This window comes from Carettochelys insculpta, chromosome 8, assembly GCF_033958435.1.
Source record: "Carettochelys insculpta isolate YL-2023 chromosome 8, ASM3395843v1, whole genome shotgun sequence".
Taxonomy (NCBI): domain Eukaryota; kingdom Metazoa; phylum Chordata; order Testudines; family Carettochelyidae; genus Carettochelys; species Carettochelys insculpta.
In genome coordinates, this window is record NC_134144.1 from 53,765,785 (window position 1) to 53,787,363 (window position 21,579).

General features: G+C 39.5%; 1 protein-coding gene across 1 annotated transcript in view; it reads right to left on the bottom strand.

The window, feature by feature from the left end:
- The window catches only part of KYNU (kynureninase), an 88,711-nt gene that overhangs the window by 11,426 nt on the left and 55,706 nt on the right, over positions 1–21,579 (bottom strand). The window contains exons 10-11 of the mRNA XM_075001566.1: positions 3,083–3,135; positions 1,945–2,030 (exon numbers count right to left, since the gene is read on the bottom strand). Of these exons, the coding sequence (XP_074857667.1) occupies positions 1,945–2,030; positions 3,083–3,135 (139 nt within the window). The remainder of the gene's footprint in view (positions 1–1,944; positions 2,031–3,082; positions 3,136–21,579) is intronic.

Below are 21,579 nucleotides of genomic sequence, written 5' to 3' on the forward strand. Positions count from 1 at the left end.
AATCTGTGACCTCTGCTGGCCACTCCACAGGTTTTGTCGAGGAACCCTCTAGTGTAGACATAGACTTTGAGGCTCCCTGAGGTAGTCTAATTTATATGCACCCACTCAGACTGGAACAGTGACAATTTCGGACAAAACAGAGCTCCTTTTAGCTTATGTAGGAAGTCATGTAAAGTTTAAAAATACATTGAATGTTTAAGGACTAACAAAATAAATTGTCAAACTGAACAAGAAGTATTTCTGTGACCTTTTGTTGTCCTTCAGTTTAGTATGTAATGCTGGAGAGAAAAGATAGCCTTAGCTCACAATTTTCTGATTTTAATGGTTTGTTTTGTTTTTCATAACACATAGATAAAAGATAGTGTGAGGCGGATGGGCTTTTTTGTTCCAGAACTGACTTTACCAGCACAAATAAGGCTAATAAAATGATTCTGGACACTATTTTTCAGAAATAAACCACATTCACCCTAGCCACAGAACATTTTCATGAGCTTATATATTTATACCCTCATCTGGAACCCCCAATCATGCATGTGACGAAGGGGGTCTTTGCCCATGAAAGCTTATGATCCAAAATATCTGTTAGCCTATAAGGTGTCACAGGACTTCTTGTTGTCACAGAACATTGTTATCCAAGTTTATTTTAAGTCTGGGTTTCAAAAAAGAATTTTTGAAGATTGTGAGTAATGTAGAAGACAGAAAACAATGTACAATATGTATAACTGTACCTTTCATCCACAAAGGATCTCTAGGGATAAAGTCACCCATCACAGAAATGCAACCATTTCTGGAAATGAAATGTAGCAATATGTGACTGCACCATTTTACAACACATCTAAAGGAATTCTGAATGTTTTTCTAAGATGGCTGAATTTTCTCAATATATGATTATGGATTTTCTGTGCACAGATTACTGACAAACTGGCAAAAGTCTTCCTTCTTAAGTCCATCAGAGGGGGCATTCTCCTGATCCAGGAATTAATGCATAAGAGGAGGGCATATCATGGAGTGAGTGGGCCAGGGAGAACCATTTCATATATCCACTGCTCTGATGCACTTCCCAAGTAAACTAACGGCTCTGTATTTCCTTTCTACCCCCAAACCCTGTAGTCGAAATCTCTCTTTGATGAAGGTCACAAAGGCCAGATACCAGTTCCATGAATTCTGCTTCCAGGGAATAGAGAAGATGGATTCCCAGAGCCAGTGCAACCACCATGACACTGTGCAGACAGATCCTGTTTCTTCCATATGGAACAAACCTCACGCTTCTGACAAAAGAATTAAGAAAGAAATTCTGTGTGGAGTTTCCCAGACCTTCCACTGATAAACTGCAGCCAGGAACTTTTGGCCTATGCGTTACACTGATGGCCATCTGGACTAACTCCACAGGAAAGAATATGGTAAGCTGAAGTTAAGAAGAGATAGTCTGGAGCTAGAGGTGTGTAACTGAGAACAGAATATGGGCCTGTACATGAAGGACATTAAAACATTTGAAGTGAAATGTCAAAACAGGAAAGTTCAATTAAGCCTGAAATCAAACAAAATCTTGCCTGATTCTGGGTTTTGAGTGTCACCAACAAATACTGTCAAGATTCATTTTATTCCTTTGGCAGAGGCAGTGGCAGATAAATGAGTCTGGGAAAGGTCAGTTTTACCATAATGATTTTGTACCTATCGGGTGAGTTTCCATCAATTTTGTTCAATTTTCATCATGCATTATTGTATTTAGATCCATCTCAAATATAACAGAAGATAGGGGTTGCATATTCCACACATACTAAAGCTAATAGAAAGGTTTGTGAAGTCAACAATATCTCTTATAACCACAAGTAGTCTTAAATTTTACATTTTTAAAGAAAGACAATAGTGATGAAAAATCAAAGATTTCAGTCTACAGTTTGAAGATTCTTAAAATTTATAGTCATAAGAAATGTAACGACCTACCTCTAAACTGGCATGCAGTGCACAGACCAATAAAATTGGAGGATTTGATAACCGAAATCCATTGATTCCTGAAGTTAGTTGCAGTTCTGGAAAATGAATAATTTTCTGTTAACTTTTATCTTCATTTGTTTAACTCAGTAGGCCAAGTCTTGTGTTTTCACACAATTAAAATTCTTACAAAAGTGAGTGGGACCTCAGGATTTGGTCCATGAAAAAGGAAACATGTTTACTCCATTTGCAGCTACTGTTCTTTGCATTGGATGCATGTGGTTTTGCCCAACTGAAGGTTACATCAGCAGCCTTCCAGGAATGAGATCTAGAGAAGTAATTAATCCCCTTTATTCAACACTGGTGAGGCCACATTTGGAATATTGTGTCTAGTTCTGCCCACCCCCCCATTACAAAGAGGATGTAGATGCATTGGAGACAGTCCAGTGGAAGTCAACAAAAATGATTAGGGGGTTGGAGCACATGATTTATGAGGAGATGCTGAGGGATTTAGGATTATTTAGTCTACAAAAAGAGAGAGGGGTCAAAGGAGGAACCAATCTCTAGATTTAGAAAGTACTGTTGTGTGTCTGTGTACAAGGCTAGCACATGGACATCTCACTTCTTTTGACACAGTACACTGTTTGTGTTATATCCCATGAAGTTCTAGCTTGAAGTAATGAAGACAAAATAAATGGCTGTTTTCAGTTAGGGCCAGATTTCGCTCCCTTTATGCATGTTTCTCATTAATTGCAATAGAACTATTCCCAACATAAAGTACCACTCCATTTAAAGAAGAAAAGTAATCACCAGTTCTTATGGGACATAGTAAGGTAAGTCAAGTACTTATGAAAATGTTACGTCTAGCCCAAACCCAGATTTTTGAAAGACCTTTCTAGTGTGTTTGAGCAAACCATTGTGAAGGTACCAACTAGACTGATGTGACAGCAGATCAAATTCATTCCGATTGTTATTTCCTTGCCCTCAGTGAAGCTGCACAACATCAGGGATGAATTTGGCCTTAATTGGTTTAATACCAGTGAGCAAATATAAAGTCTTACCATTTCTAGTTAAAATAATAGTGAACAGCAACACATGCAATTTATATTTCATGAAACATATTTAAAACTAAATGTAGAAGTATACATACTGTTTTCCATGAGAAACCTAGTTTTGAATTCATGACCCCACCATCCTATTAGCCTAAAATATAACAGGGAAAAAAATAAAAAAAACAACCCTCAATAAAAGCATATATTAATATATTTGAAATCTGATATGAGTATTACTAAATAGCTTCTGATACACTAATCCAATATCATTAGAAATACAGTAAGTTATGTGGTTAGCTGTGAACAGCAACTTATTTATGTAACTTGACAATTTTTCTGTAACACTGAAAGATTCTTATTATAGTTTTAAAACAATCAGTCCATGGAGGAGCTATTAATGTTCACTTGGTCTGAATTCAACCTATAAACCCCTCTCTTCCCCCTGCAAAAAAAAAAAAAAAGAAATATTTCCAGAGTAATGTACCTAATGGCTAAAAGGGCAAACACAAATCTGCTTTGGTAAATGCTGAAAATCAAAGACCATTATCAATCTGACTTAAATCCCCAAATGCAAAGATATGGACAGGAGACAAAAGAGAGGCAAGCCTCAGAGTAACGGTTGCAGTTGCTTCATTATTCCATTGCTGTGCTGTGCTGGTGTGAATCCCAACCTGGCAACAAGATGTCAGATTATGAAACTGGGTTGATTACTCAATGCTAGGATCTTCTGTCAATGAAATTTGGTCCTAGCTAACTCACAGCTTGATTTTGAGAAAATTTGAAGCCATTTCAAGATTCTTTTTCCAAAATAGAAATATTGCAGAAATGTAAATAAAACAAGAAAACATAAAGTTGAAGCTTTTCATCAAATATTTTGCACTGACCTAGTACATACCATATAACAGATCATGGTCCTCCTAATATGGCTATAAAAGGATATGAAGGAGTAAGATAACCCCTTGTCACCTCATGTGTAGCCTCTGTAGACATGGGGTCTGAGCACAAAGGAGTAAGCAAGTGTTGGGTGTTCGTCTGTATCCACAAAAACAGCAAAAAGTCCTGTGACACCTTATAGACTAACAGATTTTTGGAGCACAAGATTTTGTGGGCAAAGACTCACTTCATCAGATGCATTTCAGATAACACACAATAAAAACTATTGTCCAAATAACTCAGCTGTTAGTGCACTGAGTCATTAAAAATGTATCATGAACTATTTTATAGTATTTTAAAGTTTTTTTCTAACATTTTACCATAAAACACATTAATGGTGTAAGTATTCCATTCATTACAATAGTAACAGAGAGGAAGCTGTGCTAGTCTACACACTATCAAAACAAAAAGCAGTCAAGTAGCACTTTAAAGACTAGCAAAATAGTTTATTAGGTGAACTTTCGTGGGACAGACCCACTTCTTCAGACCATAGATATTGAGTCTGTTCTGGTCTGGCTATGGTCTGAAGAGGTGGGTCTGTCCCATGAAACCTCACCTAATAAACTATTTTGCTAGTGTTTAAAGTGGCACTTGACTGCTTTTTGTTTTCTTTACAATAGGTTTAACATAGAATAAACAAACACGAAGTATAGGCCACTAGTGTGTAGTGAAGTTAAAATATACTAAAGAGCAATTTTCACCTTGGGCCATGCTGTTCACTCCTTCCACAGGCAATATTAATCAACAGGAGACCCCTGGACACTATCAGGAGTATTATGTAAGTAAAGAATAATGAATGACTATAGTCTTAGACTTCAGGTTTTAGTTCAGGTGAGATTCCAAAAGCTTGGAGTTGTATTTCAACTTACTAACTCTATTAACAGGCCTATAACAGCACCTTTCCTGTGGTTTGTCATGTCTAGAAATTGCAAACTGAAATTTCAAAACCTAACTAAAGTTTGGTCATAGAAATGTATGAAATTCAAAGGTGGTATAATGTTTAAAAATCATTTTGCCTGTCCCTATTATTACTAAAACTCTGACAAGTGGACTTTTCTTTTTGCTCCCTTAGAACTGCATGCGTATCACACATGATGACCATGTCTACACTAGCCCCAAACTTCGAAATGGCCACGCAAATGGCCATTTTGAAGTTTACTAATGAAGCGCTGAAATGCATATTCAGTGCTTTATTAGCATGCGGGCGGCCACGGCACTTTGAAATTGATGCGGCTCGCCGCCACGCGGCTCGTCCCAAAGGGGCTCCTTTTCGAAACGACCCCACCTACTTCGAAGTCCCCTTATTCCCATGAGCAGATGGGAATAAGGGGACTTCAAAGTAGGCAGAGTCCTTTTGGAAAGGAGCCCTGTCGCCACAAGCTGCGCAGCGGCGAGCCGCGTCAATTTCGAAGCACCGTGGCCGCCTGCATGCTAATAAAGCACTGAATATGCATTTCAGCGCTTCATTAGTAAACTTCGAAATGGCCATTTGCGTGGCCATTTCGAAGTTTGGGGCTAGTGTAGACGTAGCCGATGGGTGTTAAGATGAAGTTCTGGTTCTAAACCATCATCAATCCAAAGTTTCCTACGGATGTCAGATTGTTTAATGTACAATATATCAATAGGATTCAAAGAGATTTTATATCTACACACACATACACATACACAATATTTATAAATTAGCAATTAACAGTTAACTTTCTGTGACAAAACTGAAATCAGCGTTGCCAATAGTATACTAAATTTCATCCTGAAGTAGCTGAGGTGTTCAAATCTAAATGCAAGGGTGTATAAATGCATAGTAAAAATAATAGGCAGTAAAATTGCACAGTAAGATGAAGTAGTAAAATTTCTTATTAAAGAGTACCTACTCTGCATACAGAGTGGATATTCTGAAAGACCTTAGTTAATTTAAACATTCTTGTTTTCAAAATAGGAAGGCCTGTTTTATAACTTTTTATTTTAACTCTGAGCCACGATTTTGGCAAAGTCTTATTAAATACCAAAAATGCAGGAAAGGACAAAAACCTATTTTTTTAAATGTTCTTGTCATTAAACTAATTTGTCCCCAGCCAAGCTGGGGAATTAAACTGTTTTAGAAGAGCTAGATGTTATAAACTAGGCATGACTGTTTTATAAACCATGCTAAAAATGCTTTTTAGATTGGAGGAGAGACTTATACTGGAAACATGCTTTAATAATGTATAGTGAGAACTGACTTTTACTGGACATTTGGACATATGGCTACTTACACATATAGGTACAACCAGACTGGAGATTCATCACATTTCATTATAACTGAATTTGACATCTATTTCAGCTTTGTATGTATACTTCTGCTTCTGATGCATCCTGGATTGTTAACCTTCTGACATCCTACAAACAGCTACAGAACATGTGGTTTCTCAAGACTGTCCTGCCAAGTATGCTTCAGCATTAATAACCTCTAAGGGCAGGTCTATACTTACGGAAGGGAGTTCAATGTGCCACAATCGATCTTCCAGAGATCGATTTTGCCTTGTGTGAAGATGAGGCAGAATTGATCTCTCTGGGCTCAGTCATCGACCCTGCTACTCCACAATATCGCACGGAATAAGGGATGTCACCAGGAGTATGAAGAGCCCAGATCCACACTAGGAAACAAAGTTAATTCTGATATTTCAATTCTAGTTACGCTAATGGCATAGCTAGAATTTGTGTATCTGGGATCAACTTTGTTCACTGTTGTAGACGGGGCCTAAGATGGAGCAGGTATTTGAGTCAATGGAATGGATCAAATGAGCATACAGACTCACTGCTGAGGTTGCCAGAATCAGTGCTGGTTGGTATGTTGGTGGGGTTTTTTTTTTGGTGAGAGGTACATGGACTCATATAATGTCACTTTGAGCTATTTTTGTTTGTTTTTATGTAATTATAATTCCAATAAAAAGTGAAAGAATTATGGTCCATTTTGTCTCTAAAATACAACAGAAATCCCAATTTTCTGACAAGAAAGGAGGTGGCCAAAAGACCCAAAAATATTCTGAGCTACTTTTAAAATGTTTAATACAGTGGGCTATTACACTCTGTTATGTGCCCAATTTTGTGACACAAATAAAGCATTAAGCCTATTTCATTTGTTTTGTTTTATGCAAAAACATTTTCCTATTTTACAAATTGAGAAGCAAAGACAGCAGATTTATGAAGGAGAAAAATTATGCCAGATAGGCACAGAATCCCCTCATTTGTTCCTATTTCTTGTGAGCACATTTACACCAGGGAACAATCCCTTCAGTAAGTATTTTTATTTAGCTCAGTTTTTTTCTCACATCTGTGTGTGTTAGACAGAAGCACTGGGCATTCTTAACTTGAGTCATTTCGTTTGTAGTTGCATTAATGAGCCAAGAGTGTGGGATATAATGATCACTATGTATATGCAGTGAAGACATCAAAGACGATCCAGTTAAAGTACGTAGGAGAAATATAAAAAAATTTCTTTGACCTTTGCTTCTAAGTAATAGATGATCACGCAACTCATTTATAATTTACAACCTGAAGAAACATGTGGTTCATTTGCCTTCTTGTGGGAAAAATATTGCTGAAAATGTTGAGCAGCGATACAGAAAACAATCATACATTGTTAACAGAGCCTGACTTTCACAACTCAGGACGAAGTCTTCTATGACCCATTCTATCATCATTTTCTGTGAGGGATCATTTTAAGTATCCATGAGAAAATGAAATAACAGGATAATAATATAGAATTACTGATAGTAAATATTAAATTCTCAAATATCAGCATGTATGGAATATAACGGTATCCCTCTACTAGTCAGATTACATCCTTCCATGGAATTTTCTTAAGCCTTACTTAGATAATATAGAAATATTTACAATATTAATGGATTTATACAATTTACCCATTCTTTGCTTTTTTTTTTAAGCCTCCTATCTAAACGTGTTAAGAAGACAAGAAAAGAAGAGGTAGGCAAACCAGATAAGGAGAAAAATATAGAAGATATGTCTGTCTTCCTTTCTTCTGCCAAAGCTTTGCCCATTTTTAGAGGTAAATTTAAGTTTTTAAGATTCAGAAATGTTGGATCCTTTCTTTCAATATACCCTTTCTTTCACCCAAGTGGGAATACAACCATTAATAAGAGAACTTTCATTTGAAAGTTTGGCCTACAAAGCTCAGAAATTTAAAATTCTCATAAAAATAAGCCTGTCGATTTTGATAGCTCTACTGTTCTCATGAGATTTTCAGCCCACTTTGCTAATCCAAGATGTGTGCATAACTTGAACATGCATTTAAATTTTTAGGCCTTATGGCTACATCTACATAGCAGTTATTCTGAAATAGCAGCCATTATTTCAAAATAACTTTGCGAGCATCAGTACTACACACAAGCTATGTTGAAAGAAATTCGAAATAGGAGATGCATTATTTCAAATTTTGTAAACCTAACTGCATGAAGAATAGTGTAGACTGATCACTTCTTCAGTTCCTTCTCCACCATGACTCAGATATGTTCCAAAACTGAATGGACGGGAAATAGTGGAATATATATAAGAACCCCACAGGATGAAGACCCTAATTTAACACTAAAGCATCCTAAACACTAAGGCTGTGACTACACTAGCCCCCTTCATTGAAGGTGGCATGTTAGTCAGTCTGTGATAAGTGAGTTAACTCACGAAAGCTCATGCTCTAAACTTTTCTGTTAGTCTATAAGGTGCCACAGGACCCTTCGTTGCTCTGTGATAAGTGAATACTAATAAAGTGCTGTGGTGAATATGCAGCACTTCATTAGGTTAATTATCCCCACGGCAACTTCAAAGTTGCAAACTTCTAAGTGCTGGCATGCCATGTAACCGCAGACACTTCAAAGTACCTGCACAACTGCAAAGTGCCCTTACTCCCCGAACAGCAACGAAGGGTCCTGTGGCACCTTATAGACTAACAGAAAAGTTTTGAGCATGAGCTTTCGTGAGCACAGACTCACTTCTTCAGATGCTGGTCTTGGAAATCTGCAGGGCCAGATTTCCCAGACCAGCATCTGATGAAGTGAGTCTGTGCTCATGAAAGCTCATGCTCAAAACTTTTCTGTTAGTCTATAAGGTGCCACAGGACCCTTCGTTGTTGTTACAGATCCAGACTAACACGGCTACCCCTCCGATACTTTACTCCCCGAAGTTGCTGTGGGGAGAATTAGCCTAATGAAGCACTGCATATTCATCACAGCACTTCATTAATATTCTCCAATTGGGCTGATTACCATGACCTCTTCAAATAAGGGGGCAAGTGTAGACATAGTTTAATACATCTATAAAAGTTATTAAGCACTATTAAAGTGACCTATTTACTGTGGAACAAAACAGCAGAAAGGTAGCACTTTAATGATTAACAAAATGATTTATTCAGTGATGAGCTTTTGTGGGACAGACCCACTTCATCAGATCAATTTCACTTCCAATACAGACTGACATTGATAAGTACAGAGGACCAAAAAAAAAAAAAACAAACCTGAAAAATCAAATACATAGGAGTGGGGATGAGGGGTGAGGGGATATTAATTGTTCAGCCTGAGATAATTTCGAGCATCAAAGGAACGGAAGCTGTCCTTGTAATGTGTGAGGTAATTGATGTCTTTGTTCATCCCATGTGCCAATGTGTTGAATTTGAAAATGAATTCCAACTCACAAATTTCTTGCTCTACTCTATTTTTAAATTCTTTTTGCTCCAGGACACAAATTGTCAGGTCTTCAACAGAATGGCCCACACCATTGAAGTGTTCGCTGACTGGCTTATGTGTATTGAGTTTCTTGATATCTACTTCAAGATAGGCCCCAGAAGATCAATAACAGAACACCACTTGTCATCATCTATAGCCCCCAATTCAAACACCTGCAATGCATCATTAAAAACCTGCAAGCTACTCTGGATCATGATGCCACATTACAGAAGGCCCTCGGTGACAGGCCTGTCCTTTCTTATGGACAACCTCCTAACCTAAGAAAGATTCTCAGCAGCAACCACAGGCTACGCCACAGTAATACTAATCCTAGAACTTTGCCTGTAACTAACCCCACTGCCAACTTTGTCTACTTATTTATTCTGGGGATACCATCACTGGACCTAACCATGTCAGTTACAAGATCAAAGCCACAATCTCATGCACTCCCAGCAACATTATATATGCCATTATGTGCCAACAATGCCCTGCCACTATGTGCTTTGGACAGGCTGGGCAAAACCTTCACCAAAGAATAAATGGACAAATGGACACAGAGCAGACATCAAGAAATTCAATACACATAAGCCAGTCAGTGAACACTTCAGTGGTGTGGGTCATTATGTTAAAGACCTAAGAATTTGTGTTCTGGAGCAAAAAGACTTTACAAAAAAAGTTGAGAGCGAGAAATCCCTGAGTTGGAATTCATATTCAAATTTGACACATTAACACATGGTACGAACAGAGACATCAATTACCTCATGCATTACAAGGATTGCTTCCCTTCCTTTGATCCTCATAATTAACTCAGGCTGGACAATTAACATCCCCCCCATCCCTGATTCCCCTCCTGTGTGTTTGATTTGTCAGTTTTTGTTGCAATTGTTTTTGGTCCTCTGTACTTATAAATGTAAGTCTGTATCGGAAATGAGATTGATCTGATGAACTGGTCTGTTCCACGAAACCTCATCACCGAATAAATCATTCTGTTAGTCTTTAAAGTGCTACATTTCTGTTGTTTTGTATAGAGTAACACAGCTACCTCTCTCTTACTATTTACAATGGAATAATTTTGTTTTTCAGAATGGCATCAGAGCTGAAGATGCTGAAGGTTCTGACCCAGACTACGTGGTGATGAAAAGAGGAATATAGTACATATTGCCCTTTATTGTCTCGGTTGGAGACACTAGGCAAGGCAGACTGCTTGTATAGAGCAAAAGCCACATGGATAAGTCCCACAGTGGAATATCATCACAAAGGGATCATCACTTGAGGACGGACATGTAGGCTGTATCTACATGGGCACAAATCTTCAAAATAGCTGTATTTCAAAGATTACTAATGAGGCGCTGCATTGAATATTCAGTGCCTCATTAGCATTAGGACGCTTCTGGCCATGGTGCTTCAAAAGTGCCGCTTTCGAAAGCACGCGACTTGATGCAGCTACGCAGGGGTCCTTTTTGAAAGGACCCCACACCTTTTGAAATCCCCTTATCCTGCTCACTGATCGGAATAAGGAGATTTCGAAAGGTGCGGGGTCCTTTCAAAAAGGACCCCCTCGTAGCCGCGCTGAGCCACGCGCTTTTGAAAGCAGAGCTTTTGAAGCACCGCAGCCAGAAGCATCCTAATGCTAATGAGACACTTACCTGTGTAAGTGAGAAGTATTTATGTATGTGGTCAGTTACAGGCTTCCCTCAAATTTTGCAAAGTGATTTGATTTCCTGACTCACAGACTCAATAGCTAGAAAAGGGTCATGTTCACAAAACCCAGTTTTCTTTTCAACATAATTGTGATTCTAACCCCTAGAGACAGCAACTCAGCACTTTGCAAATACGGTGAGAATGTCAGTGAAAATCTTCATTTTATTTAACTTTTTTTGTGTGTGTTTGTGTTTTATGGTGCAGAGGTTGGTGCTTTGGCATGAGAAAAATAGGTTATATTCTGTTACTTTGTAGTCTTGAACAAGTCATTTAGTCATTGACGGACAAGAGGAGTGAGATACCTAAATCCCTGTTTTGGATACGTAAGTCCCAATATTAGCACTATTGCAATGCACAGATTCTTGCAAAACCCTTCAGGCACCTGAATTTTGAAGTAGAAGATTTCTAGGCATCTAAATTTTGGCTCTGGGCCTGGCATTGCTACCTCTTTCTGGGCATCTGAGTATTGTCTACTGCTGAAGCTCCAGCACAGTTCACAAACCAAGGGAAGATAGAGCCCAGCAAATCTTTAGATACCTGCTTTATATCTGCAGGTATCTGCATCCATGGATGTGGATATACACAGATTATTTTTACAAATGCAGATGTGGATAACAATTTTATACCCATGCAGTGCTCTAAAGAGAGACCTTCAGCCACCTGAGTTGAATTCAGGCTCCAATCACGAAGTCATCTTCTAAGTGTGCCTATGGATCAGGCTCTGAATGTTAGATCACACAAAACAGCTGAGATGAGGGGTGAGAAGTTAATTTCCCTTGCAAATGTAAGCCCAGTGGTTATAGTACTCACCTTGTCTGTAGCAAACCTCAGTTCAAGCCCTGTCCATCTCTCAGGTAAGTGCCCTAACCACTGCACTATGGGTTACTAAGATAGGCCTCTTGCTGAAGCTGCTTCACCATTGCTAAATAATTTAAATATTTAGTGAAAAGTTCAGAAATTTTATTCCTGCTGCAGGCACAAATCTCATTGGAACAATAAGTACATATGGCTCTGTAATGTATCTGCTTGGCTGGGAGATGCATAGGACTTGGCTCTCACTGAATGTCAATAACATTGAGACACCTAACTCCCTTCGACTTCTTGGAAAATACCTGCTAAAATGCCCAGGAGCTATATTTAAAACCCTATTTGTTTCTGTCTGTTCAGCAACTCACTTACTGGAACAGGACACATACTTTGTCCTATACTGTGATGGAGGGCCAGAAAGGGTTATACAACAAGGGCTACGTCTACACGTGCAGCCAACATCGAAATAGCTTATTTCGATGTTGCGACATCAAAATAGTCTATTTCGATGAATAACGTCTACACGTCCTCCAGGGCCGGCAACGTCGATGTTCAACTTCGACGTTGCTCAGCCCAACATCGAAATAGGCGCAGCGAGGGAACGTCTACACGTCAAAGTAGCACACATCGAAATAGGGATGCCAGGCACAGCTGCAGACAGGGTCACAGGGCGGACTCAACAGCCAGCCGCTCCCTTAAAGGGCCCCTCCCAGACACAGTTGCACTAAACAACACAAGATACACAGAGCTGACAACTGGTTGCAGACCCTGTGCCTGCAGCATAGATCCCCAGCTGCCGCAGAAGCAGCCAGAAGCCCTGGGCTAAGGGCTGCTGCCCACGGTGACCATAGAGCCCCGCGGGGGCTGGAGAGAGAGCATCTCTCAACCCCCCAGCTGATGGCCGCCATGGAGGACCCAGCAATTTCGACGTTGCGGGACGCGGATCGTCTACACGGTCCCTACTTCAATGTTCAACGTCGAAGTAGGGCGCTATTCCTATCTCCTCATGAGGTTAGCGACTTCGACGTCTCACCGCCTAACGTCGAAGTTAACTTCAAAATAGCGCCTGACGCGTGTAGACGCGACGGGCGCTATTTCGAAGTTGGTGCCGCTACTTCGAAGTAGCGTGCACGTGTAGACGCAGCTAAGGAGGCTTAATGACCCAAAAGCACCCTATAGAAACCTACCAGTAGATAATGGTTGTATTTTATATGTGTTTACATAAATATTATTGAAGAATGACAAGATAACACAAAGGTTCCTGTCTGTCGCTGTATTCTGTTAATTGAGATTTAAAAAGCATATGTTAACAGATGAACTGTGACTGTGGTAATATCAACATTCTTATTTCTTTTTGGAGTTTTTAGTAAGTTATCTGGAAATGTCTGAAGGTCACAAATATGTGAAGTAGGAATGTCTGGGTACTGTAGCACCCCCAGGTTTCATGCAGTCCCACTGCTGGGCACCCTGCTACCTAGCTGCTGGTTCTGCACTTAAAAGCTGGCAGTGCGTCTCAGGCCCACATATTGCTCCTGGCCTTCCACCCACATTCCACTCTCCAATCCCTCCCTTCACTTGGGCCTCAGGCCCCAGCTTCCAGCAACATCTTGTTTCTGGGACTTGTCGCACTCCTGGCTCCATGCCTGGAGCTCTGCTCTTGGTGCCACAGGTTGGGTCCAACCTGCCAGCCCCAGCCCAGCACTCTTCTTCTGGCTCCATGCCCACCACCAGCTGTGTTCTTCTTCCCATAACCCTGTCCAGGTCCCCACTTCCTAGCCCTGTTCTCAGCCTTAGTAGAGGGCAGACAGGGAGCTTTCAGGAGCATCAGTACTGAACATCTTACAGTCCTACTCCTAAAAATGGGTAATCACTTTATGCTAATGCATGTAGCTAATTACAGCAATACTTAGAAAATAAAAAAGATTTTCTTCAAAGCTAGGATAATTGCCTCTTGTTCACACAAAGACTGCATGCTGTCACAAAGCTATGGATGGGCCATAAAACTCTATAAGAACTCGTCCTCCCTCATCCTTTCATTTCAGATCTGTTCAATTCATTAAGATAAGTTTGAGTAAAAAAAAATGAGGTCTCCAGTTCCATTTTGGATCACCCTGATATTTGTTATTGGACATTGGATTATAATCTAACAAACTGATTCTGGAAAGGATTCTTTGCAACTCTAAAGCCATTGGGGCCCCTTGTCTCTGTGCCCCCAGAAGAAGTGGGGTAAAGGGTGGAATCTCTGGGGCCAATGGCAGTTGCCCCTAATGCTGCCATTACCACAGGACTGGGCTCCCACAGCTTCCCAGAGTGGCAGAACAATGCTACCAGCTCTTCAAAGGAGCCCAGAGCTCCAGCTGCCCCCATTGCCAAGACAGGAGCAGCAACTGGTACTCTGGGCTCCCTCTGAAAAGATGGACACCAGGGCAACTGCTCCTTACTGCCTCTGTTGGCAGGCGTTTCTAAAGCTCACCATCTTTTCTATGAAACTGAACTAAGAACTCTATTCATGTCTATATAAATGGTAACCAATGCTCACTCTCTTTTATGCTTTAATAAATTTTAGTTTAGTTAATAAGAATTGGCTATAAGAATGTATTTGATTTAGTCATTAACCTGGTGACTAATGTGCCTTATCCTTTGGGATTGGTAAAATTTATTACATAATAAACAAGATTTTCAGTAATCCTTCTTATATTTGACTTGGCTGTCTGGGTGGGAGCTGAAGGCTGGGTTGCTTTAGGGAAACTTTGTTTTGGTCATGTAATGAATAAGATTTTATAAGCTGTTTTTTTGCTGGCTCGGTGAATCTAAGTATTAGAATAGTTATTAGTTTGTGGGATTGTCTGTCCACTTCTTTGCAGTTTGTCATGACCAAGTGTGAGTGTGTCTACACAGTAAAATTATTTCAGAATAATACCCCCATTATAAAATAACTTTGCAAGCACCTACACAGAAACAAACAGTATTTCAAAATAATTTCAAAACAATGGGCAGATTATTTTGATTTCTGTAAACCTCATTCTATGAGCAATAAAACCTATTCCAGAATAGATATTTGGGAATAGGGTCTGTATAGGCATGGAATGCAGCTATTTCAAAACAGGGTCCTCCAGCCCTACCCAGGGTGATCTATCAGTGTGGACACTCTATTTTGATACATATTTTGTGTGTACTGTGCTATTTTGAAATAAACTATTCTGGAAAATTTCTTCTGGAATTCTGAAACAATACTGCGGTGTAGACATAATCAGCGTGGTCCCTTGTATCGCCAGTAACACATGTTAAGGTTCAGCCATTTCATAGTTCTCCTCTATATTGGGTCAGTGGATAATTATAAGTAGGATATTTCTGGCATTTGAAAAATTTAGCTCCGTAGTAATTATTAGTGTCATATGACAATAATTTTGATATTTTGCATATCCTGAATACACTTTCTCTGCTGTTTTTAACTTGCTACAAATATTTTGTAATTTTTAGTGTATGTGACTCATTAATATTGTTGTACATTTTATTAATGAATTGCTCTCTCAGAATACAATAAAAATCACAATCCTTTATGAAAGCTGTTATTGTGACAATAATGACTTTATATTTAAAATCTCTAAAGCTTCACTGTATCACGAGCACAAAACAATAAATTTATACTGTAGACTCTTCCGTTGAATTTTTTGCATTTTCAGTCACATCTGAAATTAGTTATTTTATTTTATTTTATTTTATTTTATTTTATTTTATTCCTTTGGGGATATCTTATTTAAAAATGACCAAACTGACTTTGAGCTCAGAAGCAAGTTTTAATGACATAAATCTAAATCTTTAAACACAGTTTTATAATCCAAGTACTAGTAATATGGAGATATAGCTATCTCACAGGGCTGGAAGGGACCTTCAGAGGTCATTGAATCTAGTCCCCTGCACTCACAGCATTACCTATCACCATCCTTGTTATATAAAGGCAAATAGCTTTATATATATAGATGTAGATATAGGTATAGATGTAGATATATATTTAAAGCTATTTGCCCCAGATACCTAAATGGCCCCCTCAAGAATTGAATGCACAAGTCTGGGTTTAGCAGGCCAGTGCTCAGACCACTGAGATATCCCTCCCCATACTTGCACATGCTTTATACTGTGGCCTAGATTTGAATAATCATCCCACTTTCCCCAAATGTTATTGCCCAGTTCAGGTTTTATCTGTTTTACTTGTGTCACCAGTGGAAATTTTAATTTATTGGGTTACAATCCTAGATGACTCCAGTGGTGGAAAACTTAGATATTGTGGTCAATCATGTATGAGTTGATTTACAGCTGATAAGCATTTGGAGATAGAAAGTGCTTATGTTCTCCTCTTGGATTGATTTTTTTCGGTGTTAGACTTTTAGACTTTGTGCAATGGGGAATATTCCAATCTCAGAACACGTCCATCCATATTATTGCTCCAGGTCAAAACAAACAGACATTGAGTTCACGTTTATAACAGGAAACAAGTTTCTGTGACCAGAGTATGTGAAAGAGAAATGACTATTATGTTGGGAATCCAATCAGGGCTTGGTGAATGCACACAGAACAATTTGGGAATCCTCTAAGGCACTCACGGTGAAGGACAAAAATTTAATTCAGAGTGGCTAGACCAATAATAAGGTACTATATGATCAAACCGCAAAAAAGAGCTGGAGCCTAAATTAAATCCGAGCAAAAGGTTTTACAAAATAAACAACCCCTCCAAGGCAAATGAAGTTGAATTAAAAACTGTTAAATTAGCTCACAAGCAACTATTGTCACAGACTACTCATATATCACTTCTACTCATCAAGTGTAAGATATATGAAAAAGGAGAATACAGCCAGCAGTATGTTAGCACATTTATTATAAGGAAAGCAAATTTCTTGCTTAATATCAGAAATTAAAATTCAAACAGGGGCACAATTTACTCTTAATAGATATATTAACACTGTCCTTGGTGTTTTATATAATGTCTTGGACAATTCTGTAGTTTTTAAAGAAATATAGTGAATTTTCCTAGGGAGTTTCAACAAGTTTAAATTAAAAATGAAGTGACAATCTTGCCTAGAAATATTTTTGAATTGTGACTTCTGATTTAAAGGAGACTCATATGGTTTTGATTACTATGATACATTTAGTGAATGATTCACACACTCCTTAATCCCCTGGATGGATCTTTGAGGGAACAGTAGCTAGCTGAAATTCTAAATAATGCATATGTCTGACTGAACTATAAAATAAAAAATTAAAGATCCAGGGAGCTATGCTTCTTGTAGGCCTTAGTTATTTTTGAATATAGAAATCACAAAATTAAAGCAAGTCTTCAATGAGATTGCAACTTTTACTAAACAGAATTTATGAATTATGACCGATTTGGATATGTTCAGAACAAGAATCAGTCCATGTTAGGTGGATTTTAGGTCACTGACTGGAGCTAATTATATATGGTAAAAAAGGTGTTTAAAAAGAAGTGGGGTTGGATAGCTATGGTTACACTACAGCGCTTTGTCAACAGAAGTCACCATCAGAAGAGGTTTCCTGACAAATGTTCTGTTGATAAAGTGCATCCATACATAAAAGCCAATTAGAAGAGTGCTGCACTATGTCGTCAGAGTAGCCAAACTGTCCTTCTCCTCTCTTGACAAAGCAGGCACCCAGAAGCACAGCAGACAGGGCTTCCCATTGTTCTGGATGCTCTGTCTGTTAGGACAAGCCCCTGTCCCCCACCCAGAGCACAGCTTTTTTGTTTGCAGAATCTGTTGATAGCAGTATTATGTCTCATGGCTGACAGGCAGATGCTGATGATGAAAGTGCTAAGTTTTGCTGACAAACCGTGGATAAAACACACTTTACGCGCAGATATTCCACCCATTTTGTTGAAACAGGTGTTTTGTCAACAAAACCCACTGGCCGATAGGTTTCATAGCCTAAATGTGTGTTACTGGTCATGATGCATGAAAAGGAAGGAACATGGGACTGGAACTTAGAAACCGAGCATGTTCAATATGGAAATTATTTTTAAAATCCCTCCTCATAACAGAATGGCACTTTTATTTTTTGTTGTTGTTTTGCAACAAAAAGCAAGATGTGACTCAAGACACGGATGTGTTTCTTGTTGTTTTCAAATGTGGCCCACAACTGCTCTCATTTTTATTAGGGATGAACAGTCGATGGAGATTACACGTCCCAGAGTGCAGCACCCAATTTGGTTCAAGTGCCTAACACAAGTACTTAGAACAAGATAAATGATGTAAATGTGGGTTCCTCTGGTTAAGGGCTGACATTTGCAGTAGATGTAGACTTAAGCATAAGAAAAAACAAGCAGCCCTGTAGCACCTTAAAAGCTAACAAAATCTGTTGACATGAGTATTACTCACAAAATCTCATTACATAATCAATACAATTGTTAGTCTTTAAAGTCCTACAGGACTGCTTGCTTTTTGTGAAGTTACAGACAAATACAGCTATCCCTTTGAGATTGCTAAGCATATGAGTGAGTGTGTGTGTACTTGTGCACATACACGCAGTACTGTAATTTTTCTGTGTGACTGTCTTCACTCAGGTGTTGGTCAGAAGGGAGCATCACCTGGTTGACAGGGTTCAGTTGCTTCCTTCTGTGGTACAGCCCATGTTTCTGGGCTGGCTTAGTCCTAGGCCTATCCCAGGGGACAGAGGAATTGAAAGAATTCTGAGTCCATATAAAAGGGAATAGGACAAAGTTTCCCTCTCAGGCTGTCAATAGTAGGATCTTCCTTCCCTCAGACAGGCACCTTTAGTCACTTCTCATGGGGAGAGATTCTGCCTTTCCCTCAATTCTCCTCTGCCAGATCTCCAGGTTTCAAGTCTCCTCTCCTCCCTGGTCTGTCATCACATGAGTTGCCCCCTTTCCTTGTATAGGTGTGCTGGGGCAGGAGTGGCTGAATCTAGATCAGTTCCTTAACTCCTTATTGCCCAGTGCAGTTTGTATACCCCATCACAATCTAGTTTTAGAAGTTCTGGTATATTGTATTTGTCCTACAGGACTCGAATAACGTCTCTCATTTGTGTGTCATGTGAAAGATTTTTTGTTATGTTGAGACAGATTAAAGCAATGAATGCTGAATTAAATGTATAATGTTGAGGGGTGTGCCCCCCAAAAAAAAAACTTGGTATTAAGTCTGCACTGCACTGGCATGCTAAAAACCACTTGGGAAATCATCACCTACAATTTTAATTTTATGAAGCAGCAAGCAATCTCAAGGAGCTACTAAAAGCAACTTTGAAGACTGGACTCAGAGTTCAGGAGACACTGTACATAACTGGATGCTTTTTGCTGATCAGTTTTGCTTTATGTGTTTGCAATGGCCATGGTCTTGACCACCCAATATGAATGATATGTGTTATATAAAAAGAGATGAGTATGAATTAATACTGAAGGATTAGTTGTACCCTACAATAAATTCCCTTTGTTCTACTCCAGCAGCAAAGAGGATTTACAGCTTCCTGGATCAGACTTTGAGCTATCGTCTTCCTGTCCTTTTTGAACATCCATTCCATAGCAAATTTCAGAATTTTTTATGAAATGGAAATTCAGTAAGGAATGCATCTGCCAAAGTTTTGAGCCCTGCCTCAAAAACAGGTCATCTGGTCGCCAGTTCTGGAAGCAACGGACCCTGGAAGTCATAGGACCAGAGGCTTCCAAGAAGCCACAAGCCTGGGATCCAGCACACCAAACTCCCAGTTACATGTTATCGTGCCTGCTAAACAGATGGGAAATTGAGAGGTTGCAAACCCCATATATTATGGGCATAGGAGCAAGGGATCCCAAGCTCTTTCATCCTCATCAGATTGTCTGACAAGCAGCACAAGAGCAGGAGACTGGACGCTTCCATGCTTCCAAAATCTTGGCTTCCTGGCCCTCTGCAGGTAGGCTATTGAGCAGCTAGCAAGTAAGCAGGCAGGAAATCATGAATCCATCACTAACTCAAAATCCAGCAATATCCAAAAAAATCTTGATTTTGATGTATCGGCATTGGATAAGACAGAATTTATAAAGGAAAAAGGCTCTAAATAGGATGCTTTATCACTTGCAACACAAGGTTTAGTCTTTAAAATAATAAAGTTTCAGACAGTAACATTTTTTGAAAAAAAACATACATAAAATCCAAAAATTATATGGACATGAGATGTCTTCAGCACACATGGGAAATTTGAAGGTCAGAGAAGTTGGGTGCTTTCTTTAATAGGATCATTGGGTAAGTTCATTTCAGCACTGGACAGAAGACAAAAGCCCTCAGCTCTAGTTCTGATACCAGTTTATTTTGTGATCTTCAGCAAGTCACTTTTCCTATTTTTCCTTTGTAAAATATAGGTAATAATATCTACTTCCTCGATAATATTTGTGACTTTCCATATGAAAGTGAAAACACATGTCAAGGCCAGTTAATGGAAGAGTTGAGAATAGAATTCAGGATGTTACTTTTCAGAATGACACATATATTGGCAGATTTAGATGAAATAGGATTCTCAAGTTTTCATAGGTAAAGCAGAAAATTTCAGTTCCCCCAAAAGTTTGTAGAAAATCATAATTTTGGGAAAGGTGGTAGGATGCAATTAAATGGTGAAGAAAAATTGTCTAGGAAAGAACGGTGGGGTGATGTGGGAACTAAAAAGGGAACATGAAGGGGCGTATTACCACATACACAAACAAAGCAATTTCAACTACGTCTAACTGGTAATTGTATTGCAACATATTTATACCTACGTAGCATGACATATACAGCATATGGCTGGTCAGTTTCCTAGTCCTGCAAGTGGTGCTGAGATGGGACCCAGACTGACGCTTCATTCCCTGCTCCCTGCCGCTTAGAGGATCTGGGAAACTGGCCAGCTATGAAGCTCCTGGCACCCCTCCACTTGCAGAGGTGGGAAACTGATCAGGGTAGCAGTCTGGGTCAGTTTGCTGGCTCCAGCCAGTGGAGGAGAGCCAGGAACCAGGGGCAGCCTGGCTCCAGGCTCCCCTCCACTTCTTGGAGCCAGGAAACTGACCAGAGCTGCTGCCCTTGTCAGTTTTCCAGCTCTGCAAGAGGAGGTGAGTCAGGAGCCAGGCTGCCTACTGGTTCCCAGCTCCCTGCCACTCTGGGGACGGGGAAACCACTCCTGTCAGAGATGGCAAGAATCAGTCTGCCCTGCTGCACCATGACAGATGCGGTTTCCCCTATCCTGTCAGGGATGGCAGCCTGACTCATGGCTGCCCCCCTGACAGGAGCAGTATCCTCGTCCCCAGAGTGGCAGTCGCATTAACCCAAGACACGCACAACTTTGCTGCATGTATCTCAAGGGTTTACTGTAGTACTTTTCATTTGTCTATATTGAATTTTATCATGTTGATTTCAGACCATTTGTGCAGTTTGTCAAGTTTCCTTTGAATTGTAATCTTGTCCTCTGAAGTGCTT